The sequence below is a fragment of the Tetranychus urticae genome, chromosome 3 (assembly GCF_039701765.1).
Source record: "Tetranychus urticae isolate SD_2017Ah chromosome 3, NJAU_TeUrti_SD_1.0, whole genome shotgun sequence".
NCBI lineage: Eukaryota > Metazoa > Arthropoda > Arachnida > Trombidiformes > Tetranychidae > Tetranychus > Tetranychus urticae.
Genome location: NC_142960.1, coordinates 2,097,335 through 2,123,465, shown reverse-complemented (window position 1 = coordinate 2,123,465; position 26,131 = coordinate 2,097,335). Strand labels below are relative to the sequence as shown.

General features: G+C 33.1%; 10 protein-coding genes across 10 annotated transcripts; 5 read left to right on the top strand and 5 right to left on the bottom strand.

Moving 5' to 3' along the window:
* Positions 1 to 537: 537 nt before the first annotated feature.
* LOC107365769 (uncharacterized) lies at positions 538 to 1,576 on the bottom strand. The gene is made up of 2 exons (XM_015933338.3): positions 1,375 to 1,576; positions 538 to 1,295 (listed from the first exon to the last, which is right to left on the bottom strand). The coding sequence occupies exons 1-2, from the start codon at positions 1,504 to 1,506 to the stop codon at positions 777 to 779; spliced, it is 651 nt and encodes a 216-aa protein (XP_015788824.1). The 5' UTR covers positions 1,507 to 1,576; the 3' UTR covers positions 538 to 776.
* Positions 1,577 to 2,840: 1,264 nt separating this feature from the next.
* Positions 2,841 to 4,317, bottom strand: Jwa (PRA1 family protein Jwa). Its single transcript, XM_015933340.3, has 2 exons — positions 4,016 to 4,317; positions 2,841 to 3,305 (listed from the first exon to the last, which is right to left on the bottom strand). The coding sequence occupies exons 1-2, from the start codon at positions 4,204 to 4,206 to the stop codon at positions 2,960 to 2,962; spliced, it is 537 nt and encodes a 178-aa protein (XP_015788826.1). The 5' UTR covers positions 4,207 to 4,317; the 3' UTR covers positions 2,841 to 2,959.
* A 318-nt stretch (positions 4,318 to 4,635) lies between these two features.
* LOC107365770 (nucleoporin p58/p45) lies at positions 4,636 to 5,715 on the top strand. Its single transcript, XM_015933339.3, has 2 exons — positions 4,636 to 4,741; positions 4,811 to 5,715. Exon 2 carries the CDS (start codon positions 4,813 to 4,815, stop codon positions 5,395 to 5,397), a length of 585 nt encoding a protein of 194 aa, XP_015788825.1. The 5' UTR covers positions 4,636 to 4,741; positions 4,811 to 4,812; the 3' UTR covers positions 5,398 to 5,715.
* A 170-nt stretch (positions 5,716 to 5,885) lies between these two features.
* On the top strand, positions 5,886 to 7,880 carry LOC107365768 (CD9 antigen). Its single transcript, XM_015933337.3, has 6 exons — positions 5,886 to 6,136; positions 6,203 to 6,400; positions 6,493 to 6,573; positions 7,000 to 7,095; positions 7,168 to 7,269; positions 7,443 to 7,880. The coding sequence occupies exons 1-6, from the start codon at positions 6,053 to 6,055 to the stop codon at positions 7,593 to 7,595; spliced, it is 714 nt and encodes a 237-aa protein (XP_015788823.1). The 5' UTR covers positions 5,886 to 6,052; the 3' UTR covers positions 7,596 to 7,880.
* On the bottom strand, positions 7,868 to 9,737 carry LOC107365760 (chymotrypsin B-like). Its single transcript, XM_015933318.3, has 3 exons — positions 9,347 to 9,737; positions 8,668 to 9,242; positions 7,868 to 8,596 (listed from the first exon to the last, which is right to left on the bottom strand). The coding sequence occupies exons 1-3, from the start codon at positions 9,551 to 9,553 to the stop codon at positions 7,990 to 7,992; spliced, it is 1,389 nt and encodes a 462-aa protein (XP_015788804.1). The 5' UTR covers positions 9,554 to 9,737; the 3' UTR covers positions 7,868 to 7,989.
* A 196-nt stretch (positions 9,738 to 9,933) lies between these two features.
* Positions 9,934 to 11,662, bottom strand: LOC107365753 (chymotrypsin B-like). The gene is made up of 3 exons (XM_015933309.2): positions 11,445 to 11,662; positions 10,744 to 11,315; positions 9,934 to 10,668 (listed from the first exon to the last, which is right to left on the bottom strand). Exons 1-3 carry the CDS (start codon positions 11,649 to 11,651, stop codon positions 10,050 to 10,052), a joined length of 1,398 nt encoding a protein of 465 aa, XP_015788795.1. The 5' UTR covers positions 11,652 to 11,662; the 3' UTR covers positions 9,934 to 10,049.
* Positions 11,663 to 12,710: 1,048 nt separating this feature from the next.
* Positions 12,711 to 14,230, top strand: LOC107365751 (uncharacterized). Its single transcript, XM_015933307.3, has 2 exons — positions 12,711 to 12,993; positions 13,166 to 14,230. Exon 2 carries the CDS (start codon positions 13,166 to 13,168, stop codon positions 14,003 to 14,005), a length of 840 nt encoding a protein of 279 aa, XP_015788793.1. The 5' UTR covers positions 12,711 to 12,993; the 3' UTR covers positions 14,006 to 14,230.
* A 258-nt stretch (positions 14,231 to 14,488) lies between these two features.
* Positions 14,489 to 15,183, bottom strand: mge (translocase of outer mitochondrial membrane 22 homolog mge). The gene is made up of 3 exons (XM_015933308.3): positions 15,034 to 15,183; positions 14,709 to 14,939; positions 14,489 to 14,637 (listed from the first exon to the last, which is right to left on the bottom strand). The coding sequence occupies exons 1-3, from the start codon at positions 15,055 to 15,057 to the stop codon at positions 14,614 to 14,616; spliced, it is 279 nt and encodes a 92-aa protein (XP_015788794.1). The 5' UTR covers positions 15,058 to 15,183; the 3' UTR covers positions 14,489 to 14,613.
* Positions 15,184 to 19,321: 4,138 nt separating this feature from the next.
* On the top strand, positions 19,322 to 21,158 carry LOC107365750 (dnaJ homolog subfamily C member 13). Its single transcript, XM_015933306.3, has 2 exons — positions 19,322 to 20,011; positions 20,546 to 21,158. The coding sequence occupies exons 1-2, from the start codon at positions 19,460 to 19,462 to the stop codon at positions 21,062 to 21,064; spliced, it is 1,071 nt and encodes a 356-aa protein (XP_015788792.1). The 5' UTR covers positions 19,322 to 19,459; the 3' UTR covers positions 21,065 to 21,158.
* A 605-nt stretch (positions 21,159 to 21,763) lies between these two features.
* Positions 21,764 to 26,095, top strand: LOC107365749 (uncharacterized). The gene is made up of 4 exons (XM_015933305.3): positions 21,764 to 23,221; positions 23,679 to 23,777; positions 24,865 to 25,048; positions 25,120 to 26,095. The coding sequence occupies exons 1-3, from the start codon at positions 21,889 to 21,891 to the stop codon at positions 25,023 to 25,025; spliced, it is 1,593 nt and encodes a 530-aa protein (XP_015788791.2). The 5' UTR covers positions 21,764 to 21,888; the 3' UTR covers positions 25,026 to 25,048; positions 25,120 to 26,095.
* Positions 26,096 to 26,131: the final 36 nt, after the last annotated feature.

Here is a 26,131-nt window from a genome sequence, read left to right as displayed (position 1 = left end):
TCATAATTATTCATTTTTACATTTTTACCAACATTCCAGTAAGCGTTTCTTTACAAATTCAAGGTCTGTCTTCATTTCTATCAGTTTTATAAAAAATAGGTTATGAGAAAGATTGAACTTACAACCATTATTGAAGTCAACATCAATTCAACCAAAGATTCAAGAAAAAAAGAAATAATTTTGTTTTGTTTCAAAATTATGTTGTAATTGATAATTTATATGTTTTCATTAATTTGTATTGTTTGTAGACAATTGTTAGGCTTGAAAATGAAATCTAAAGTATTATAATTCAATACCATTCAGATACCTTTCATTTGTTTGAATATTGTTTGTCAAGACTATTATCGTAGTTTGTAAAGATCAGTAATTTCCTCTGATTTATCTTGTTTAACTGAATGATTATTAATGTTGCGTATTCACAGTTGAGTTAATCTCAAATTTGTCGCGAAATTGAAACAGTATTGCCTCAAATAACAGTCTAACTGTTGAAGTTGATGGTGAATGTGATTACATTGAATAATCAAAGGTGTTCAAAGGTTAGAATGTTTTACAATCACTGTTTAAAAGTTTAATGCAAAAATGGTTAATAACACAATGTTATTGAAATGTCGATTTAAATAAGCTCAATATTTTTATTGAAACTCTTTATTTGTATACAAATATTAAGACAATGTCAGCCACAACTGTCGACTAATAAATTGATCAAATTTAGAAATGATTCCAATGGCAATCATTGATATTGTCAATGTTAGATGGTAATGATTTTTCTGATGTTATTAACCGCGATGCGGAAAATAAAGACGCCTATGTTTCGTTGTATTTGTAAGATAACGATGACAACATGCACCAAAATACTGCAAAATATTGCAATCAACTAAAGTGTTGAACCAGACATTTGTCCATCTAACCTCAGATGTTATAGCTCTGACTTTTGGGAATATTTCCGAATTTAAAATTATTTCTTTCTTTTTATCCAACCAAGATCTGCTGTTTTTGATTTGACAATAGAATTCAGAGCATTCGGTTGGATGAATGTCTTCACGTTCTGCTGAGAAAAGATCAACATACAAATCGAGCGGATGTTCGTGATCTAATAAAAACAAAGATGAGCGCAGATAAAAACAATCGCCATCATTAATCCTTTGCCAAAATGTTTCATTCACTCGTGGAGGTGGAATGGTAACGTAAAGAGTGTGGAAATGACTTTCTGTATTGGAAAGCGAAATATGATTCGTTGTCGGGTAAATGTCGACGACCCTAATATATTGTATTGGTAATCCAATAAAAGATGCGATCTGAAATGATTGCAAAGTATTTGTCAATTAGTTATAAGAAAATATATAAATATAAAAAAATAAGAAGTATTGTGATTACCTTTCGGATGAGTATTTGCTGTTTATGTTCACAGCTTTCATCTGACCAATCAATTGTAATATCCTGGTAATCCTCATCACTTAGTCTCACTTTGATAGTTATTTTACTCGAGGTATCGTTGTTTACAGTCATTTTAAATAAAGTTTTGATTGATATTTAAAACAGAGAGAAATAATGAATTTTAACTTCCTAAGTGGGTTCTCAACAAAAAATGGTCAAAACTAACCTTTTGTTTGTTTCACAGGTGCTCAAAGTTTGAAATACCAACTCAAAAACCAGTTTTGACCTACAACCTAGTGTAGTTAGGATAGGTTAGTCTGTCTAAAGGTTTTACTCCAGAACCGCCTAAATATGTCCATAAGTGAATGCAAAGAAATGGTCAATGTATATTTTGCAAAAAAGATACGGCAGAGATGGAGATGTAGAGTAGAGGGTTTGCGGTAAGGCAGTAACTTTTACGGACAGAGGCGTTAACATTAGAACATATGGAGAGGATTCTTAAAAAACACACTTTATCTAACCAATTAAAAAATTAAAAGAAGAAAAGCGCAAACAATGGTATAAATAAAATTCATGGTTTTTGACGAAGTATTGAACGATAAAGAAATGCACGAGAAAATCAAAGCATTTAGCTTGAAGATGCAAAAAACAAACAGTCATCAAATTTTCAATGAAAAAATCATCAAATACATCAAAACAGTTAAAGATCATACGAAACAATGAGTTAATTTGTTAATTATTAATATAAGAAATAATTATTCCAAATTAAAATTTTTTTCTGTTATAATAAATCACCTGTTACCTTTCCGATTTGTGTTGTGCTGAAACTGAAATTCAATATGTTTGACAACGTTGAGATTGAGAATTTATTAATCATGAGAAATTACCATTTCGAATTAAAATTTTATTTTCTGGTACAGCATTATCTATCGTCAGAAAAATTATGATCAAATATTCATTTAATTTTTGCAATTTTAGTGAAGATTAGTTGGCAAATTGAATTTACAGTAACATAAGAATCGCATAATAGAAACATTAATCTATACAATATATAAAGTCAAACTATGAAATTTTTGCGGGAAGATTGTGGCCAAACTAAACGGGTTCTAAAGAAAATTTTCACTTAGGATGAAAGCCATGATTAAACTACAATCGCAAAAAATAGTTCGAACTTTCTCGGAATTCAGGTTACTGAGAAATTAGTGTTCAAACAGGGTAGGGGAAAAAACGCAGAATCCGTATCTTTTACTATTGACATTGGGGGAAAAACTTTTTGGTTAATCAGGTTGATGGTTTATTGTTGGATTAGAAGGATAAGTAAAAATGTCTTTCGAGTGAAGAGTTAAGTGAAAAATATAGTACCTTAACTGTACAGAAAGATTTCATTCTGTTCAGCTATATAACCAGATTTTATTTTAGTTTTTAGTTTTTCTCATTTCTCATTGACGATGGTTTTTCATCAAGAATTTGAGTCTTTAAATATGGATTGAATTTATTGTATTTCAGTGAAAAAATTAAGATCAGTCATGATCGGGGGTTCCACTTGTTTTATTAATCTCTTAAATCATGAATGTAAGGTGGTGCCTTATTTAATGTCAATGCCAAGCAGTGTGAGGACTTTTCCCATCGGTGTTGTTCCGAAACCAAGAGATTCAAGATGTTTAGTGATTTTATTGGTCAGATTACGGGCTCGGAAAGTTGCATGACTTAAAATCATAACCAAAGGTGTAAGAATTCCCCATAAGAGGAGATAAACATCGAAAAAGTAGAAAACTAGACCAATACATAGAATCAGAACTGCCATGGAAGCAGCTGCATATCTTTCTTTGAAATTAGTGATGATTGGAAGCTTCGAAGCAACTAGAAGATAAATAACTGTGAATAAATACGCCGAGAAAACTCCTTTCATCATTCGATCAGGTTTTAAAATTCTGTGGATAAAAGAAAATAAACATTAGTTAATCTGAAAAATCCATAATTAATAACTTAAATTGAGCAAAAACTTATAACAAGTTGATATTAATGTCTCAAGGACAATGAGAAGGATTACATTGTTTACTTCCACCTGGAGACGTGATTGATGAATGACCACCTGATCAGGTGATTCCGTTTGAATAATTGATTGAAACATAATACTGTCAATGTCACCAATAATTCAATTAATCTTCAAGGAGGAATGCACATCTTTCAACAAAAATTACAACAACGGAACAGAACGAACAAGTTGTCAACTACTGCAACATGACATCATGTAAAAAGCAGAACAGAAATAATTGATTTAATGTTTTAACAATTGATCAAAGCCAATATATAGTTAAGGTGAGATAAAATAAATGACTAATAATTAAAAATAAATTACAAATTAGCTTAGCTAGTAAATACACTTATCATTTAAATTTTTTCAACTGAAACAAAAGGTAAATTTACTACAGATCTTTCCACTAACTTTGTCATTGAATCCAAACAATGACATGAATGAAAAACAAAACGAGTTGAATGAAAAGATGGGTAAACAAAAGACAATTGACCAAACAAAGAGCCTGACATCAAAATTTGACAGTTTAAATACTGGAAAAATTGAACCGTTTAAAAGTGATCACTGATCAGGTATATAGTTAAAGTGGTTATTTATAAAACATACCCAGAAAGAATGCAGGCGATGAGCCAAATGGCAAAATAATTAGTTTGGTAATAAAGAAGATTGTCTCTAATCCTTCTGGTGAATCTAGCTGGATCATTGAAAGCAGGAGGCTTAAATTTACCCATGAAATCATTTGCCCTGAAGGGTGCGATTTCAAAAGATGGTCCAGATGAGGGTGTAGGTGAGTCCATTATCAACTGTGAAGTTTTAAAATCAAGCACAAATTATATCGACAAGTAAACTGTTTGCTGTAGTTTTTCCTAGCAAAACATTATATTATTATTTCAAGTCAACAAATAACAGTTTTATTGTGCAAAGGTTTATTTTGCTTGTAAAAGTTAAGGGAGGAGTACTGAGGGTATGTTGATGTATTAAATATTGTTTGCAGGTAAAACACTTGTAAAACAATTCTTGAATCAGTATGTACAGTGCCTGTGAGTACGGTTCTTGATCAGTACCAGTCTTGACATATTTGAATTTGATAAGACTTACCTGTGATCAAATGCATTGATTTTTACGATAAGTTAATTGTTGATGAAAATCTTATTTGTTTCAATGTTTCCATGGTTTTAAGTTGAGCTGGTTTTAAGCCGAGAGTCAGCCGACGGTTATTCTCACCCCCTTATCGCTCACTTGGTTGTGTTTGTTTGATTTTCATTTCCTATTTTCTTAATAATTTTCTTTGTTTTTTACTGAATAATTAAAAATTTGAATTTAAATCCATAGGTAAGTTGTTTCAACCTCCATAATTTTACTTACTTTAATCTGATTATCTCTTCTGCTTTTATTTTACAGTCATGGCAACCTTAAAAGAACGTGAAATTGTCCCTGATGAACTTATGGCTCATGTTGAAAATTTAAGGAGATTCATCAAGGACCAGAAAATGATTAGAGAGGAGAATTGTTGTCAACGATTTACCATCGAACCAATTGTGCAAATTGAAACGGAAATGGACGAGAACATCAAGGCAGTATTACCTAAATTGGAAATTGAAATTCAAAGATGTACCAAGACTGTTGATTCATTGAAGAAAGAAGCTAGAGAATTGTTACACGATGCTGAAATGTCCTATCGTTTGAGTAAATCTGGAGTAGCATTTAGAAGTATTTACAACTCACCTGAGAATCTTCACTTCAATAGTCCATTCGTTGATAAATATTTTCAAACAAGGATTGAAAAATTTGAAGAGCGGGTTAAAGTTTATCAAGAACAGATAAAGGATCTCCAAACTTTAATCCAAACCTTTAATAAATCTTACACACCTGAAGAATTATTTGCCATAATTAGACGTCAACATGAAATACTTGTGGGATTGTCATCTCAGGTCTATGCAATTCAAGATACAGTTGCTAAAAGCGGTCGCCCAGCTATGATTGCCTGATCAACTCTTCATAAATGTCTACTTGTTTTTAAAAACAATGTCAAACAAATGCTCATCCAAGCTTCTCTGTTTACACAATCAAACTTATCATTCAATGTAAAAACTTGAGAGGCGACTAAATGATTCATAAAATTGATAAGCTTTACAATCTTTCAGATGTCCTGAATAATCATTTTCTTGTGAAAATCTCCTCTATTCCAGCATAAATTCCGTAGCTTGTTGATAATATCGACTTGCTTAAACTTTCAATTTCAACTGATCTGAAATAAAATAAAAAAGAAATGATAAAAATAAATTCAAACCTTATCTATCTAGAAATCATGAATCATTTTTTTATCTGTTATAAACCTGTAACAATTGCCCCTCCAAAGTAAACAAAATTATTATAACTTAATCGCGCTCTCATGGTAACGTTGATTAAACTTGATTCACCATTTTCTTGTGATTTCTACCTTTTTGTCTTACCTTATCATTTATCACACAGTTACTTTCTTCCCCTAATATCAACGTTATTACCATCCATATAGAGTAATCAATTGATTCTTGGTTAATTGTGAAAATATTTTTCTATCACTGTTTACAATTTAATTTGAATTTCATCAATTCAATTTCAACCAAATTTAATTTACGTACAAAGCTAAATTAACTTAAAAACATGACGGTTTGGGACTTCGCAACCCCAGACTCTGCTCTACCTTGCTTCAAGTATTTCATTTTTGGATTTAATTTTGTGACTTGGGTATGTTTACCAAAAATCCTTATTTATTGTAATTTAAACTAATTTTCATGATTACCTGTCTTTCAGTGCCTTGGAGCAACTTTATTAACCGTTGGAATAATAATCAGGACCGATGATACTTTATATGAATACACTAAGGCACTTGAGATCCAACGGTACTACATTTCAACTTACATTTGTATGGCAATTGGTGCTTTAATCATTATCATTTCTTTCATTGGTTGTCTCGGTGCTGCCGTTGAGAGTCCATGTCTTCTAGCCTTCGTAAGTCCACATTTAAACAATTTACAAACTATTAGTTTGATTATTATTGAATAATAAATGAATCCAACCTATTTTATTCAATCTATGTTTAGTATGTTTTTATTACTGGTATCTGTATGGCTTTGGAAGTTACATGTTGTGTCTTGGTCTGGAAAACTGCTGGCGGTGAAGCTGTAAGTTCATACTCTAAATTGTCTAAATTCATTCTTTAATTTCTGGATAAACTCTGATCATTTTTATGATCACATTATTGTTTATTGAATAAAAAGTATGTTCCTCAAACATTGAAATCAAGAGCAAACAAAGATTATCCTGACGATAACTAACATGAGTTGAGATTGCAAATCTATAACACAAGACATTAATTGCAAACAAAAATTAGGCTATCTAAGGTTAGAAATTAAATAATTTTCTAATAACATGAGCAAGGCTTGTCCGGAATATAATCTTGAAATATTTTCTTGTCTGCTGTTTTAACCGAGGGCTGTTTACAATTTATCCAGAAATTGAATGATTGACTTCGAGATCTGTGTTATGTGTAATACTGTTACGAATACAATTTATTGCTAACAAAAATGAAATTTAATTTTCTTCCCCAGCTCCAAGCGGAATTGACCGAGCAAATGCTGAATCACATACGAATGTTTAATACAAATTTGGATTCTAAAAGATTCATGAATTTGATTCAGTACAGAGTAAGTGTTCAAGCTTGTCCAAAATTTATCAAACATATTTCTTTAACATCTTTTTCATCAAATCTGATTCAGCTTGTATGTTGTGGAGCTCGCGACCGTTTGGATTATGAAAACTATGGCCTGGATGATCCGGCTTCGTGTTCATCAGAAAGAACCAATAACATCAATATCAGGGTAAATGTAAAAGTCAAACAAACTGTAGACCCAAAATTTGATTGAATTGATGTTATGATACTCAATTCAAGCTTTGAATGTTATATTCAGATTGCCTTGGTCTGCTTAAATTTTTTTTCACAAATCAATTATTTTTGAACTCATATAATTAACATTCTGAATATTTTTTCCAGAGTTGTGGTGAAAACCTTCGTCGTTATCTTGAAAAGCGTGGTGGTGCTATTGGTGGTATTTCGGTGGGTTTATTGCTATTACACATTTTCTCTCTTGGTTTCAATGCTTGCCTATTTTGGGGACTTCATCAGCTATCACGATATCGCTATTAGATCAACATTGGCCAACATTTTTTTCATAAACTATTGTAACCCCCCTTCAGCCTTTCATAAACATTTACTGCTAAGATATGGAAGCTGAACAATTTCATTCCTTTTCAAGTTATTTCACGTAAAGACCTTTTTCTATCATACATTCACCTTGACTTTAATAGTTAACCAGTTTTCGCATCGTTGGAAATCGATGCTTATTTCAACCAACTTGACAATTATTCTCTTTAACCTAACCAATATGCGAATATAATGAAATTAACAGTAAATGTACATTTTTTACTCTAATGACTTCTTTATTAATTTCTTAAAACTACAGATTTATTTCAATTTATACCAATATGTTGCAATTTCATAGATACCAATAATAGATAAGATCACATTCGTGCTTCAAGCATCAAGGCATTTGCTCGAGTTCCTTAATTCTATCGTTGATCCAAGATAATTTACTTGCAACAGTGGCGTATACTGCATTACCTTTACCTTCGCCACAAATCGGACCAAGTAGTGTTGCCCCTGTAACTTGGCTAGCTATTCCGTAAAGATACCATTGATTATCAACTAGACAAACCAATGGCCCACCAGAGTCACCACTACAAACTCCTGTGCCTCCTCCTCCAGCTCTCACACAAACTTGACCTTTTCCTTCTAAATCGACCGAATCAGGATCAGCACATTCTTTCAAATCTACTATTTCGACTGGAAGTTGCTTAAGAATTCCACTATTTCCAGTTCCATGAGTATCTCCCCAACCGGTAACGTAACATTTAGTCCCAGTCTTCAGTGGTTTTAACGAATCAGCTAAACAAACAGGATTTACTCCATCTGTTATGTTGATTGGAACTTTTAATTTTATCAGTGAAATATCGTTCATAAAATCATATTCTGGAGGTGTAGCATTGTAAGTTACTATGGAATCAACCAAACGAATTTGTTCAAAGTTATCCTTCTTGAATGAATTGTGATTCCCAAGGACCACTCTCACCGACTCAGGTTTAGGATATCTGAAAGAAGATATTTAAAGTTAAGAATCAATAATTCACAATAGAAGAACTCATGGAAATAAAATAATTACGCAGCAATGCAATGACCAGCAGTCAACACGTATTGTGGATGAATCAAAGCTCCGCCACAAAAATGTCCTGATGGCCACATAATTGAAAATTGCAAATCTGCTTGCCATGGCCAGCTTCCTGGAATAACTGGATCACCTCCAAGAATTCTGAAAGTGTATCCACTTGTATCAGGATTTATCTTTGTATTTCCACAGGTATACTCGGCAGTCGGTTTATTGGGACATTCTAACTCATCTGATCCATCATAACAATCAAATTTACCATCGCATAAGGATGAAAGAGGGAAACAGTTTCCAAGACTACATTGAATTTCATTTGGTTTGCATGAGTTAATTTTTTTCTGAGTTGACCATGAAATATGGAAACCTCGTCCTGAGAAAATATAGTCACTTTTAAACTCGATTGAAAGTAGAGGAAAGTTTGCAACTAAGAAATCGTTAGGTTTCTCTGTGCCACATATTCGTCTGTATAGAAAGCTCTTGCTAATGTTTGATAGCACATTAAAAGTCAAGCTATCACCGTCACAGTTGCTCGTCTCATCCAAGTCCAGATCCTCAATCTTGATTCTTAAATACTAAAAGTAAAATTTAACTGAGTTAATTCAAACTTGAACAAAGAAATCTAAAGCTTCAAATTTCAATAGCAGTCAACATCATTAAAAGCAGAAGTCAAACTTACTTCACTCGTAGGGACGAGAATAGTCCATTGACAATCAAGATCTTCTGGGTATGATGAGTTGGAGAGATAACCAGGACTGTAGATATTTCCTGTTGGTTCTGTAAAAATGTAGGAAGCTTTTTTATTACATATTGAATCTGGAGCTGGTGAACAATTAGATAAATACGAATTAAACAAAATCACCGCTACAAAAATGTGGATGTTCATTGTGAATACAGTTGAAAGAAGAATAGAATAGTATCTAAAACGATGTTTGAGTCAAACTTATATCCAATGGCGAATGATTTTAATCGCTCCTGAATTATTATATTGTTGTTAATTTCAGCGTTCACCATTAAAAAAAATTTCATTATTTTCCAGGAAAAAAACCAACGAAAAGATTGTATCAAAAATGGTTACAAAGAGTGCATTTGCTTTTTGTTATTTTAGATGAGATATCAATGTCAAAAAGATAGATTTCTTGTGAAACAATTACAAAATTAGACCAAAAATTTGAAAGAATTGATGTTTTATAAAATTCATCCGAATAGATAATCATTCTCTCTAAGTTCAACAATATGCGAATATAATGAATTTTTCAGTAAATGTCCATTTTTAATATAATGACTTCTTTATTCATTTCTTACAACTACATATTTTTTTCAATTGATGGCAACATTTTGGCATTTAAACAATTGCCAATAATAGATAAGAGCTTTAAGCATCAAGGCATTTGATCAAGTTGTTTCATGACATCCCTGATCCAAGATAGTTTACTTGCAACAGTTGCGTATACTGCATTACCTTTACCCTCGCCACAAATCGGACCAAGTATTGTTCCCCGTGTAACTTTGCTGGCTACTCCGTAAAGATACCATTGATTATCAACTTGACAAACTAATGGTCCACCAGAGTCACCACTACAAACTCCTGTGCCTCCTCCTCCAGCTCTTACACAAACTTGACCTTTTCCTTCTAAATCGACTTCACCAGCTTCATTTATGGCATCAGCACATTCTTTCAAATCTACTATTTCGACTGGAAGTTGCTTAAGAATTCCACTATTTCCAGTTCCATGAGTTGAGCCCCAACCAGTAACGTAACATTTAGTCCCAGTCTTTAGTGGTTTTAACGAATCGGCTAAACAAACAGGATTTACTCCATCCGATATGCTGATTGGAACTTTTAGTTTTATCAGCGAAATATCGTTGATAAAATCAAATGCTGGAGGTGTAGCATTGTAAGTTACTATGGAATCAACCAAACGAATTTGTTCGAAGTTATCCTTCTTGAATGAATTATGATTGCCCAGTACCACTCTCACTAACTCAGGTTTAGGATATCTGAAAGAAAGTATTTAAAGAATATATGAATGAAAATATTTAAAATGGAAAAGCTCATGAAATTAAAATTATTACGCAGCAATGCAATGACCAGCAGTTAACACATATTGTGGATGAATCAAAGCACCACCACAAAAATGTCCAGATGGCCACATAATTGAAAGTTGTAAATCTGCTTGCCATGGCCAGCTTCCTGGAATAACTGGATCACCTCCAAGGATTCTGAAAGTGTATCCACTTGTATCAGGATTTATCTTTGTATTTCCACAGGTATACTCGGCAGTTGTTTTTTTGGGACATTTTAACTCATCTGACCCATCATCACAATCAAATTTACCATTACAGATGGTCGAAAGAGGTACACAGTTTCCAAGACTACACTGAAATTCATTTGGTTTGCATAGGTTAACCTTTTTCTGAGTTGACCATGAAATATGGAAACCTCGTCCTGAGAAAATATAGTCACTTATAAACTCGATTGAAAGTAGAGGAAAGCCTGAAATTAAGAAATCATGAGGTTTCTGTGTCCCACATATTCGTTTAACTGTAACCCTCTCATTGTTTGATAGCACATTAAAAGTCAAGCTATCACCTTCACAGCTAATCGCCTCGTCCAAATCCAGATCCACAATCTTGATTCTTAGATACTAAAAGTCAAATGAATTTTTATAATTAGTTAAATGGTTTAACTCAAGTTTGAACAAAGGAATCATTGGTTGTAAAACTACAAATTTCAATAGCAGTCGACATCATAAAAAAGCAGAAAACAAACTTACTTCACTCGTAGGGACGAGAATAGTCCATTTACAATCAAGATCTTCTGGATATGATGAGTTGGAGAGATAACCAGGACTGTAGATATTTCCTGTGGGCTCTGTAAATATGTAGGAAGCTTTTTTATTACATATTGAATCTGGAGCTGGTGAACAATTAGATAAATAAGAATTAAACAAAATTAACGCCGCGAAAATGTGGAAATTCATTGTGAATGCAGTTCAAAGAATAGCATCTAAAACAATGTTCGAGTAAATATATATCTAATAAAAGGTGATTATAATTGCTCCCGGAATTTCGCTCATGAGATTGTGTATGAAATCCGTAACTTACATTGCAAAAGATTGATAACATTGTTATAATCTCCTTCCTAACAAGGGAAAGATCGCTAAAATGTTCTGTTAACTTATAATCCAGTCATCATATGATAAAACAATAGTTTTCAGTTAGTCAGGTCACTATATCAAAGTTTCAAGTGAGCTTACATCATTATTACACCAATTAATCCATTTAGTTAATGCCAACATTCACCATGTAAGAAAAAACTTCATTATTTTCGAGGTAAAAACAAAAAGATTGTATCAAAAAATGGTTACAAAGAGTACATCTGCTTTTGTTATAGATGAGATATCAATGTCAAAAAGATAACATCTCTCTTCTTGAAGAAACAATAAGAGATCAATACAAGAAAAGCGTTAAAATTGAGTCAGTGGATCAAGTTATCAGTTATGATTACTTTGCTCTTGAAGATTAAATGATGAAAATAAACTCTTTATTTTGAGGACCATATTTTGGGTATTTCAGGCTCTTCTGATATTTTTCAGTCTTATCGTCAGTTTCGGACTATTTTTTATCGATATTAAATAGTTGTTGTTTGGTTTTATCAAAATATCTAAACTGACAAAATTGAGGCATTTATTTAATTTTAAACCAGTAAAATCAATAAGGCGCCATCTCGAATGTTGCGAGATAATTATGATTTTAAATGTTGGCTGTGAATTAAAAGTTAAAAATTAGATGATGGCAGCGATTATTTTTTGGACAGTTTCTGGCCGGAGCTTATCTCAATCTGACAGTAATGAGATGGAATAATCATGGTCAAGATAATTAAAATGTCTTCTGCTGATTAAAATTAGTTTTTGTCATTAATTAGGATTATTTCAGGAAATAAAAAATTTTACCGGCTAGCCAGCCGAAACAGCGAAATTTAAATTAGTCAGCTGAGTCATTGCGAGCTGCTAATTTTTTTCACAGTCAGTCAGACGTTGGTTTCTCGACTGACCTCGGTATCACAAATTATTATCTTTCAATTGCATCTTCTAATTATCTTCACATATAGCCTAAAGTTGATTGTTGCTGTGTGCAGTTAGCCAATTGGGTTGCTTCAAAACCGTGATTAAACAGTTATCTTAAAGAAGTCAGTTTGTCTTGTGAGACTGATTCAAATCCTTTCTTGTGTTTGTATGTATTAGTGTCCTGCTATTTATAATATAAGTTTACTTTAAGTTCTTTGTTCTAGTGATTAAATTTGGTAAATCGTTTTATTACAAGGTAATTATTGATCTTCAATGTTAAATTAAACTTGCCAAATACCGACAGTAATGTAATCTAATGAAATTTAATCTAATGTCTAATGTAACCGCTTATGTGTCTATAACCGCTCATATGCTTTTCAACTCGTCTGACTCATTGAATTTTTCTGTTTTTTCATCATTTATTTTAGATGACCAAGAAAAAGCGAGGAAATTCTGGCAAGAAAGGCCGCAAACCTAAAGAAGTTGAAGAATATATTGTTGAAGAAATCGTTGACCGGCGACTTAATGAAGAAGGAGTTGTTGAATATAAAGTCAGGTGGAAAGGTTACTCTTCAGAGGACGATACTTGGGAACCTGCTGAAAATTGTCAGTGCCATGAATTGATTGAAGAGTTTGAGAAGAATCGTTCTCGTATTGATGAGGATGATGGCCAGGAAACTACTGATGTAGATGATGAGAATGAAAATGACAACAGAAAACGTAGTCGTTTGGCACCAGATGAAGATAAAACTACCAAATCTACTTCACGTAGAAATGGACGTTCTACTGCGGCCCGTAACTACAAAGATGATACTTCTGAGGATGAGGAAAAGGATGTTGCCAAGGATTCTTCAATGGAATTGGATAGATCTATAGCTAACAAAGATATTACAGTTGACGATTCAGATGATAGTCTGGATTTTTCAAGTAAATATTTTAATAAGGAAAATGATGCCTCCAAAATTCAACCCGAGTTCGAGATAGAAGAAGATGATGAAGATGATAGGAAGCTCAAGAAAAAAGATTCTCCCAGTGATATGTTTGACGAAATAATGCGCAAAACTAATTCTTCAAATTCAACATCTAATAAAAACGAGTTGATCGCTGAAAAAATACTATCAGCCGGTATCCTGAAAGATGGCGCAATTCATTTCATTGTCAAGTTGGAAGGTGTAACTGAACCGCAAAAATATGTTGCTGAAGATGCTTACAGACTTTTCCCTCAGCAAGTTATTTCTTACTATCAGAGTAGAGTTCGATGGAGGTAAATAAATACTTGACCCAGGTACAATGATCTTTTCAAATTTTCACTTTATTTTCAGTTTTCCAATTGCAACTGTCACTTGTTTGCAAAATTTATAGTTTTAATCATTCTTTTAAGCAAATGCTTACTTCAACATATTTTCTTCTGACTTTGCTAACTCACAGCATTTTCACAACAATTTTCAGTATTTGTACCGCTAAATAAAGAGTTATCTTCAAGAATTCGTTAATATTCTGTGTATTATTTATGAGGCCAGATCAAAAGGCTCTTACACGTAAGATGTAACATTGGAAAGGGATATGTAAAGAATCATCTTAAATGTTGATTAAACAATTGATTGCAATAAAATGGACACGCTTTCTTTATAAATATGAGATGACCATTTTAATCTTTAATTGTTTGGCAAACACTCAGATAAGATAATTATTTCACTCACCTCCTCCAAATATTACTTATAGAGAATGCACGAAAGTTGAAACTTGAGAAATTATGATTACGCGAACATATTTAATGGATCGACTTAAATTAAACACAAAATTGATTAAAGTTTCATGCATTTAATCAGCTACGGTTCGTTTCAAAATATCAAAATACTAATAATATGCTAGAACATCACCCACGGGGTCCAAGTAATAACTGTAAAAATGAAAAGATTGGAAAGTGGAGTTATAGCTATGATAATATTGATGATGTTTTAGACATTTTACCTGTCTTTGTAGTTCTTTTTCAATGGTAGATCTTTCTATTTCTACCCAAATTGGTCCAAACAGCACAATGCTTGATGTAAATGTAACCCAAACTGAATTACGACTAAATTGATATCCAGCTTTAACTGCTCTAATTGTACCATCGACGACAGAATAAGATGCATTCCGTACACAATCGGGAAACATTTCGGTCAAACCATAAAGTCTTTCCAAGACAGTTTCATCAATGTCCTAAAAGTGAAAGGAAAATTTATTAGTAAAACAAGGTTGAGTTTATCCAGACATGGTAAATATCGATTAAATAAACACAGGTCATTATTCTTACATCGTCTTCGATTGCACTCATCATTGATAATAATATATTAGTGGTGTTTCCACAACAAGAGAAAAGCCAATTTATAAATTACAATAATCAAAAAAAACAAGGCGAGAATGTTTAAATGGAAATGTTTCGCAAATGATGGTCAGACTCTGTGAGTCGACTTGAAGCCATGTGGCTGAGTGGTTTTTGGTACCACCCCCCTGTAGCCGTGGCAATCATCATCTCTTTTTTATTTATATTACAGTCACCATTGAGAAACTGCACTTAATTTTTTCAATGGTCCCTATTAAGGAGGAGTTTTATCTACTTTTGAATTTGGTCGATTTTTGATTCAATTTCTTTAATTATCAATTGACTTAATTCAACTTTCTTTCGTGAAATTTTAATAAAAAAACTCGCCAAATCAGATTAAAACAAAGTTTGAGGCTGAATTCGATCTAATAAGGAAGATTGAAAATCATGAATTTCACTGCCCGATGAATAGTGTAAATAAGCTATTTCTAGCGAGGTGCAGTTTCTCAATGGTGACTGTAAATTGTTTTATGTTGTGGTTGGTACAGTACGTTTTAGGTTATTATATGTTTTATGTATGGGTTGTAATGGTTGGCAATACATGTTTTGAGTTGGGTGGAATATGGGGTTAGTTAATATTGGGTTCATATTTCATTGCTATTCTGAGTGATTAATTCATATGCACAGTTCCAATCGTTCACCAGGGTTATTGCAGTTAGTAGGTTTTCAAATTCCTTATTTGAAATGTTATCAGCGTCGATTTTGGTAGTGTTCCATTTTGTCAGTTGATTTAACCATTTTTTTGTTGATTCACATTGGATCAGTAGTTTTTTATAAATGTTTTTTGAGGGATGAATGTCGTGACAGCAGTCTATTTTAGATGAAATATAGTATGCTATTTGGGCTATCTTTATTAGTCTGAATATTTTTTTTGCTGATGCTGTAGGATATAGGGAGGGCCAAATTGAATCCATTTCTTTCCAGGTTTCCAGGTGGATGTTGTTAGATAGCTCCTCAATGAATCTGGATGCATTTAACAGGTTCCAATATTGTGAGAGTATGATCCATGATGATGGTTTTGAATGTGTATCCAATTTTTCTGAATAGTGACACCAGGTCCATGGTGTCTGTTTATGTTTATGTAGAATTATGTATAAGCCTCTGATGAATTTTGAGTCGCCTTGGAACCATTTCGTCATCTCCTCTGTCAGCATTATAGTAAATGGATGTGAATAGACTTTGATGATGTATTCCAAGGTTGCTAATTGTGATTCTTGGATGGATTTTGATTCTGGGGCTATAAAACCATATACATTTAATATTTCTTTTCCTTTACGTTCTATTATAATGGTTCTCACTTTAGAAATACTTTTCATTGTCAGCATATGTTCCCATGTGCCATATAATCTTCTCTCATCCATTCCTGTCCTCATGGATGGCCAATAGTCGGGTATTGGAGGTTTGTCCGTTGTCTCATAGTTTGATGCGTTGATATGAAGTACAGTTTTCAATTTGGTGATAATTGTATTGATTGAATAGCTTGCATATAGTTTCAGTGAACTCTGATATTTGTTTATTGTGAGTATTTGTTTAGTTGCTTTGCCGAAATTTGTGATCATGGCTGAAATTCTTCGTTTGATGTCTGTTGTTGAGGCCATTGTCAGTATAAAGAACTCCCTTTTTGCTAATTTTGGGAATATCACATTCCTTGGTAACAGTCTCGATCTGAGGACAGAGGAGGGGCTTTCACACCTGTTTCAAAGACATTTAAATTATTATCCAATAGCTGATGTTTTTTTGAATGCTGAGGATAGAATGGTGTTACACAAATTAAAATTCAATTCAATTCATTGTTAAATTAAATGTAAAATATAATAAAACACAAAAAATAAAACCAAAAACAGATGAGTTGAGAGTACGTGTATTGCCTGGTTAGCCGATATCGTCTGACTTATTGTTTCCTTTCCTTTAGTTTGATTTGATTAGTATGAATTCAAATTTTTAGTTTTTCAATACTTTAAAACTGAGAAATTTTGTTCCTAAGTTCGAACAATTAAATGAGGAACATCCAGGAGTCAATTTTGCTAAACATTTTAATTTAATTCCACGGTTAATGAACAGTAGACTAAACTAAAAATATTCTGTGTACTTGATTATGTTTTCAATTCAATGCCATTGGTTAAAAAAAGTGTGAAATATAAAACATATGTAAAAGCCCAACCTTTGTCCTCAGATCGAGACTGTTACCCATTCCTTAGTATGATTTTGGTATATTTGTGAGGGATATGTTTAAGTAGTGTCCATTGAACTTTTAGTTTAGTATCCAAAATCATTTCAAGTTCTTTATTAAATAAATCATCGTATCGTGATTTATTAAAATGATTGCCATACGAAAAGATGTGTTCACCTAAGATCCACCATCCTTCTTTTTTTATAGTTTGAATTGGAGTTATTTTTGTCTTTTGAGTGTTGACCGTTAGTGAGATTTCTTTCATGACTATATTTATACAGTTCATTACTTCTGTTACATAATTCTTTTGGGAATGTCTGAGAATTACCACCATATCATCGGCGTATGACCATATTTCGATGTCCAGTGTTCTTAGTTTCTTGAGTGCTTCGTCTAATGAGATAATAAATAACAATGGGCCTGTAGATGTCCCTTGTGGAACCCCTTTAGTTTCTTGTTTGTATGCACGTAGTTCTTTGGAATCATATATTACGTATCTAGATTGAACTGCTGAATGTATTAGGTCTGAGGTGGATCGGTCCATTGTTTTTCGGATTTTTCTAAGGGCAATGTTTGAGTCGACCTCATCAAAAGCTTTAGATATGTCTATTTGGATAATTATTGCCATCTCCACGTAAGCTTGGCTTTTGAGTATGGTATAAATCATATGTTCCTTGCTTTTGTTAGGTAGAAACGCAAATTGAAGGTTCACATCTATTAGGGATTCAATGTGTTGAAGAAGTCTGTCCTTAAGAATTTGATCGATGATTTTGAATAGAAAGTTTGGTGTTTTAACCATTCTTACTTCCAAACTATTGGCTTTTGGTACAAAACCACATCCGAGTACTGTAACCATTTGAGGAATGTGGGAAAATTGGAAGATATTTTCGATCACCGAAATAATTTGTCTTTTGTTGATAGAAAAAAATTTTTGCCAATTTTTGATGGTGAAATTGTCGGCTGACATACTTGAAGTTTTGAATTTCATCTTTTTTATGGAGTTAATTTCTGCAATTGTTAATTCGCCTGGAGTGTTGTTTGGAGAATCTTTGAAGATCGGTTTTTGTTTTGAGAATTCACTTAACCATTTTTCTTTTGATTGTTGGGTTATCAAGTTCGTCCAGTCAATCTGAGGAGGATCTTGAATTAGGTATTTATTAACATAGGTCCAGAAATTGTTGTCATTGATTGAAGTGAAGGAATGGGTAGATTGTTTAGGTTTTTTAGATTTACGGTTTGGCTTTCGTTTCGTAAATTGTCTGGAGCTCCATATGCCATTATTTTCAGGGAAGAAAATGATTGAAGCGCAGCGTTTGATTATCTGGTCATCCTTTTTCCATATTGATTTCTTTTTTTGTTCTTCAGTTGATTGTTTCAGTTTCCAGTTGTTTATGATGAGTCGTCGACGGGGCGGTTGAGTAATTCTATTGTTAAATGTTATGTTGGCGAATATTGCTCTATGATCAGATCCCATTAATGGAACAGTTCCATGACCATGAATCGTTACTTCCCGACTTGCTAATATCAGATCAATGGTGCGGTTACTTCTCAGATAGGTTGGAGCTCCGTCGCTTACCAGGATTAGGTTGTTATCTGATATTAATTTCTTTATTGTGTTTACAATCAATGAGTCGTCTTGAGTTCCTCTTCCTGGTGTTGACCATAGTGAATCACTTGAATTAAAATCTCCCATTATGATGAAGCAAGTGTCTTTACGATTCAGAATAATTTGTTGTAAAGTTGTTAGTATTAGTATTGCATTTTTTATATTGTTTCTTTCATGCATCCATGTTGGTCTCAGGTATAAGGATACGATAATGATAGGTCTGTTTTTGAGTTTAATCATGGTAAGATCCGGAGTTTGATGATGGATTCTAGTCACTTTTAGATCTGGAGAAATAACTAACATCGCGCCATTGTTAATAAACACGTTCGGTTTTAATATTGATGGTACCAAAGCAGCATTGTTGGGTTCATTGATGGAAACACAGAAATTTCGACGACGGTTGACAATGTTGACCAATTTTTGTCGCGCATTGTCGCGTCAATGTGATTGCCTGTGTCAGTGGTAATCAAGAATGTGTCAATGACATTGCTTCTTCTGAAGTTTTAGTTTACCTTTTATTGGTTTTACATGCAGCTCCTTCAGCTGATGCTGTCACTCGACAAACAACCGTTTTAGAAACTATGTTACCTTTAATGACCAACAGTAAATTGGTCAGAGAGTCAATGGTTAAAGGAGGTGTTCTCTATCTGTTGGATATTTTCTGTAATTCAAGTGATCATAAGATTCGTGAGAAAAGTGCTGAGCTTTTAGCTAAAATGACCATCGATAAGTTGAATGGACCAAAAATACGTTTAATTTTGTGCAAATTTTTACCAGTTTCATTTATTGAATCAATGAAAGAGTCACCTCAAGAAGCGGTCAACCTGTTTGACCGAAATCAGGAAAACCCTGAACTCATATGGGCTGATGAAGCTCGGACCAAGGTATCATCAACAATTCGTACAATGTCTCAAAGTTTATATTCCAGTCAATTAGAGAATCCAGCCACTAATTGGAAGCTTGATGATGATTTTGAAATTAAAATACCCATAGCTGCCGATGAAATGGTTGTTGCTGGCGTTTTCTTGCGGCTCTTTGTTCTTAATCCCTCCTGGACACCTCAACGTCTCAAACAATTTTTAACCGAACTTATGGACACTGTACAATCTCTTATGTCAAAGTCACAGATTGATGTAAGTAAATCTTTTGATCTAATTGCCAAGTCATTAATTAATAGCTAACAGATAAGGTTTTTGATGAATTTTGCGATTAATTTAATAAATTTGCTTGCATTTTGTATGTTTATCACATTTTCAATCAGTAATTCACTTTTTAATTGCATGTTACCATTTACTTGATAGCTTTTTAGGATAGTTAGTTTCAAAAATATAATTAAAAATTGAGTAGATTGCTGGAAATGTTCTGAATGAAAGTTTTCAAGTCAAATTTAAGGCTGATTTTTTTATTATTTATGACTTTTAAACAGGAAATTAATTGATTTACTTTTTTTATTTATTACACCTTCTATTTGCGTATTAGCAATATGAATGGTGATTCTTTGTGAAACTTGATCAAGATAAAATTTAAGACTTTAGTCATCAAAAGTGTCTAATCTGCTAACCCAATGACCTATTAATTAAATCTACTCTCACTTACAATATTTGTAATATTTAGTTTATTATTTAAATTTGATCATCTAATTGTTTCTTTTTCATATCATGTTTTAGGAAACGAAACTTGAGCTTTCAACAAAAGCTCTTGTAAGCCTTTTGCAGGCTAGACCTCCACTTCTGGACATGATTCCACCAATGGGTTATATTAAAGGATTGATTGATCAACTTTCCAACAGCAAACACTCGTTGGTTCCACATTCAGCTTTATCTGTTCTTCACCAGTTATCTTATAATAAACCTTGTGTTGAGTCAATGATTCAATATGATTATATACTCTCCCAAATGATTAAAGCTATATCCAGTGATACAACCTTAGCAGCCTTAGGATGCCAAACATTGAATAACATGTTCGTTGCCGATGCTAATGATAAATTGGTTCCTATTGCTCTTCAAGTTAAACTGATTGATTTCTTATTGAAACTGCTCGACTCCGGCCAATCCACATACGATTCAAGCACGAAAGCAATCATAGTTCAACTATTAAAATCAATGCTTCAAAGTCAGGCTTATGGAGAGCAAGTCGGTAACATTTTGGACAAAAATTTTAGGCTTCAACGATTAAGATCAAGATAAATATTATGTTTGAACATGAACGTACATGAATTAAGACATGAACAAAATCTGCTCAACCGGCTGAAAATCGAGAATATAGATAGTATCGGTGTTCAATGTTTGGCTGAGCTGAGTGACATTGGAGAAGAAAGCTCACATATAATTTCTCTACAAGGAAAACAATCGATTAATTACAGTGGAGTACCAGATAGTGTCAGTACCAGATAATGTCAGTAGATTATTCAATAGCCCCTCAAACCCTTTGTTTACATTCCCTATAAGGAAAGTTTTAATTGAAATTATAAAGAAATTATCAAAAAAGTTGAATATTTCTGAAAATTCAACTCAACTAACGATCCTCAGCACAATGACATTAATTTGTTAGACTTTTCCAGCAACTAACTTTAATTTTATTATTCATTGTAATTAATTTTAAAATTTAGCTCGATTAATAGACTTGCTGTGCATATAAGCTATTTCCAGTTACTGACAGTATCTGGTACTCCACTGTATTTTATTTTCTAGCAATTAATTTCCATTCATTTGTTCTAAAGTCCATTCAAAAGTCAAAAATTTTGACTCAACATGGTTAATCGATATTCATCGATACATCGAATAGTCTTTTTATCGTAAGGCAAAAGATATGATAGATATCTGAAAAAATATCAAATACTTGGATGAAAAGTTGAATGGTGGTAAAGTAACTAGTTATTTATATTTTGTGTTTTCAGTTCAGACCAATTTAAATGGTAGCTGAATAAATTTGAGTGTGTCAAAGTCAGGAGTTAATCCAGAACCAGTCTTACTCTTTTAATTAATGTGTTTTAGTAACTAAAAGCCTCATAATGGGTGACGATAAACAAATGGGTCGCAATGCAGCCAACTCTTCGAAATCTATTCCACCTCCGCCACCACCACCACCTCCACCTCCACCGCCTTCGGATAGCTCATGGAAATCTGTTCCTCCGCTTGTTGCAGGACTTTCCAGTGTCTCACTTAAACCTACGCCAACTCAAACGAAAAACGGTGTTTCCAATGATTCAGGTGGTCCATTCAGATTACCACCAGCCTCAACTCTACCCAAAAAAATTGGTAACAAAACATCGTCATCAAATTCAAAATCTTTTGTTCACACTGGTGGCAATAAAACAAATTCTAGAACTTCTGAATCTTCTAATGTTTCTCAGAGACCCGCTCCACCTCCGAAACACTACACAGTGGCTGATGAATTAGCTGATCGTCTACAATCCAGATTTGGATCCAACTCTACTTTACCTAACCGTTTCGGGAACAAGTCAACACAACAAAGTACACAATCGTCTTTAGGAGCTAGTGGTGCTAATAGTAAAACTCAATCTAGTTCTCCTCGACCCTCAGCTTGTCCACCTCCACCACCGCAACTTCTCTCTGGTAACTCAACAAAACCTGTACCACCACCACCACCTTCAAATAACTCTATGAAACCTACTCCACCTCCTAAAAATAATAGTGTCTCTAATGATGCAAATAGTCTTCCACATAAATTACATTCTACTTCAACTGTACCAAACCGATTTAACAACAGAACATCGTCACAAAATCAACCTCCTTTTGGATCTAGTGGTATCAACAATAAAAATCAATCTAGTTCATCAAGGCCCTCAGCCTGTCCTCCTCCACCTCCTCCACCACCGTCTTTTCCACCATCTGTCGGCCTCCCCAACTCCAACTCTTCAAAATCTGTTCCACCGCCGCCACCATCACCTTCAGGACTTTCCACTGGTTCTATGAGACCAATCCCACCTCCTAAGAACAACTCTTCGAATGATTCAAATAGTCGTCCTTATAAGTTACCTACTGCTACAGGTACATCTAATCGATTCGAAAATAAAACCTCTCAGAGTCAATCAACATTAGGGACTAACAATAGACTACAAGCAAATTCATCTAGACCCGCAGCCTGCCCGCCTCCTTCACCACCAAAACGAGGTCCATCTTCATCTGCCAGTAGCCTTTCTAGTGGTATTTCTTCAGCATCATCAACATCTATTAATGGATTTTCAAGCCATGGGGCTTCTGCACCAATTCCTCCTCCTCCACCTCCCAGTCAAACCAGAATGCAAAGTCGTAAAGGGTCTTTCAATTCCAGTATTGGCCAGGCTCCTGCACCACCGGTCAGAAATACATCAATCTCCAAGAGTGAGTTCAGATTCCTTTTTTAGCTTTGATCTTTATTATGAAATCTCTCAAAAGGATACAAAAAAAGATATCATTCAATAAATACTATGAACCTGTCATTCTGGACTTATTAGGGTTTCTTTTTCATTTTCAGGCTTGCTCCTCCCTTTATCAATGAGAATCTCATCTTTTTCTCTTTCTCTTATTCCTCTCTTCTTTCATTAAAAGCTATTACGCTCTATCAATGATATAATCGTAATTTTTATGAGATTTAACATCTAGATTTCTCATCGATTTCGCCTTGTTTAGGCAACTATAATCCAAATACTTGATAGATTCTATAACATCTCTTTGTTTTTATGTTTAATTGAGGCAATTTTCATTGCATATTAATGTGAATGAATAATTTCTCCAGAAACTTAACAATGCTTTCAAATATTTAATTCATTATTATTTGCATGATATCATTTTTCAATAGATGACTTGGAGTCCCGATTCCGTCATATTTTCAAAGATCTTCACACCTTACCAGCACCGGAGCTATTCCTTAGTACGAAAAAGCAATATCCAAGTGAAAGTAAGTTTATAACTAAATGAAAACATTTACTTTTGGTTACATGTTTAAATTAATTAACTTCTCTTTCCTTCTATCGATCATCTAAACTTGTTGAGTATTCAGCAAATCATGCTAGAAAATTGTCATTTTTGCACCTTTTTTATATTCAACAAATGAACGATAAAAAATTCTTCGTTCAACAAAAAATTGACAAATAAATAGCAGGTCGAAAGTGCACAACTGGTATAATTGATTTGCTACGATTTTTTGAACAAACACGGCTATTAAACTTCATGTATTTTTAATATTAATGTTTAATGGCTTATAATTTCTTCCTTTCTCTATCCTTGTTGTCAAATCAATAATCATCAGTAGATAGATATTTATTCATTCATTTATTTATGTTCATCTTACATGTACGTAACCATGACAAGTTGGTGTGATCATAACAATTAACTCTATCACCCTTGATGAAATAGTTGATGAGTGACACTTTCAAAACCTGTTCAGAACGACAACTTTAGCTCATTGTTTACAATCCTTTTTGTGAATTTTTTCAATTAGAATATTTAACCTCATCTTTACCAAAAGGATAACAATTTCAAGTTAAACTACAGTTAGCCATTCATTGTAATATCAATGCTCATTAATCATAATAGTCCATTATTTTTACCTTTGCATCAATCATTAGCCAATCATAAACAATGATTTATCCATCTATTGATTTTGACAGATTTTTAAAATTCAATCATCACTTTAGATACAATGTTGGTTTATGAACAACGAGCAATATGACTTAATGTTTCTTTTTTATTTAGATTTTACTCTTATCAGTTTGAGGCAGTCAAATCATGAGCTCGATGACTTTAAAAAAATCGATAGACTCAATGTCAACCTTTATTTGTTTGATCAAGTAAAACTGACAAATTAATAAAGGAAAAAATAATTTACCATTAAATAACCCTTTTTCACATTTGAAAATTAGTAACGGAATATGTGCCGCTATGCTTAACGCTTATTTCTATCAACAATTGATTACATTTAATGATTTTACTGCTAATTTACTCATTTTTCTTTTCATTTTTTCTCTTTCTTTACCTTGATTCAGGAAAACCTCGAGGCCCAGCTCCACCCATACCATCCTCATCAACATCAAGTTTAAATATGAGCCAAAATGATTACAATGATGCAAATAAATATAACTCAACGCCGATGATTCATGTTCAACTGGAACATCAAGGTTTAGGCTCTAATTATCCTAGATTCTGAGCGATAATATATTTTAAGTAAAGGTAAAGCAATTTTCAACAATTGATTCTTGCATCTTTTCACTAATACTCATCTTTTTCTCATTGCTTCACAGCTTACTCTTGTCTTCTTATTTGGACTATAAAAATTATAATATTCTGCCAAGTGTCACCGGAAGGAGTTAACTAATTACCTGTTTTTTTCTGCGTTGGCTGAATGACATCGGATGTTAAATACACTTTTTCATTACTCAAAAGGAGACTGCTCAACTGTTAACTTTTTTTACCAAATCCAGATCGGCTAAGCCGAATGAAAAAATCTACAGTAGCTCACTCCATGTTAACTCATTATCTATTTTCACTGGATCAAGTTTAAATAGCTGCTTATAGTTTCATCTTTGAGAGGAAAGTGTATAAAAATGTAGATGACTAGTGTCTATGAAGTGCCTTTTTTGATTAATTTTCGTGATTCATCCAATTTGATGAAGAGTAAAATGGAATATCAGAGTTGTTGAATAATTGTTAACTATTGGCGTTTTTCAACTCTCAATTTCCAATCTCGATCTCTTCTGTTATAATCGTTAAATTTTACAAAATAGATGCTATTAACTCTTTTGAAAATTGGATAAATCACTTTTTGGCTTGAGATAATTATTAATTATTTTAGAGAAAGTGCTTTCTCACCTTCAAAAAAGTCAGTCTTCGTTAGCCTTGACACATCAAAAAAATTAATATTTAAAACCGACTCTCTTGTCGCTGATTTAACTTATTCAGATCACTAAGATTTATGATTTAATCATGATATAATTTTTCTCCCTCATCTTTTGTTTACCCACACTGATTTCCTTGTTGTTTATATAAATGTATTGAAATATTCCAAACTGAGTTTTCTATTTCAGATTTTTCGTGTAAAATTCTGATGGAAACCGTTGAGGTTTATTGAGCTTTAAAAAGGGCTAAAGATGAAGCAAAACAATAACCATTTCCTAGTTTAAAAAATATACTCCCTCCAAAAAGCGAGTAAAATCGGACTTATTTGTGATTTAATGTTGAACTAAATGCCAATAAATTAATGATAAATAAACACTGAAATTAATGTTTCCCTCTGTCGGTAACTTTCAAGTTTAT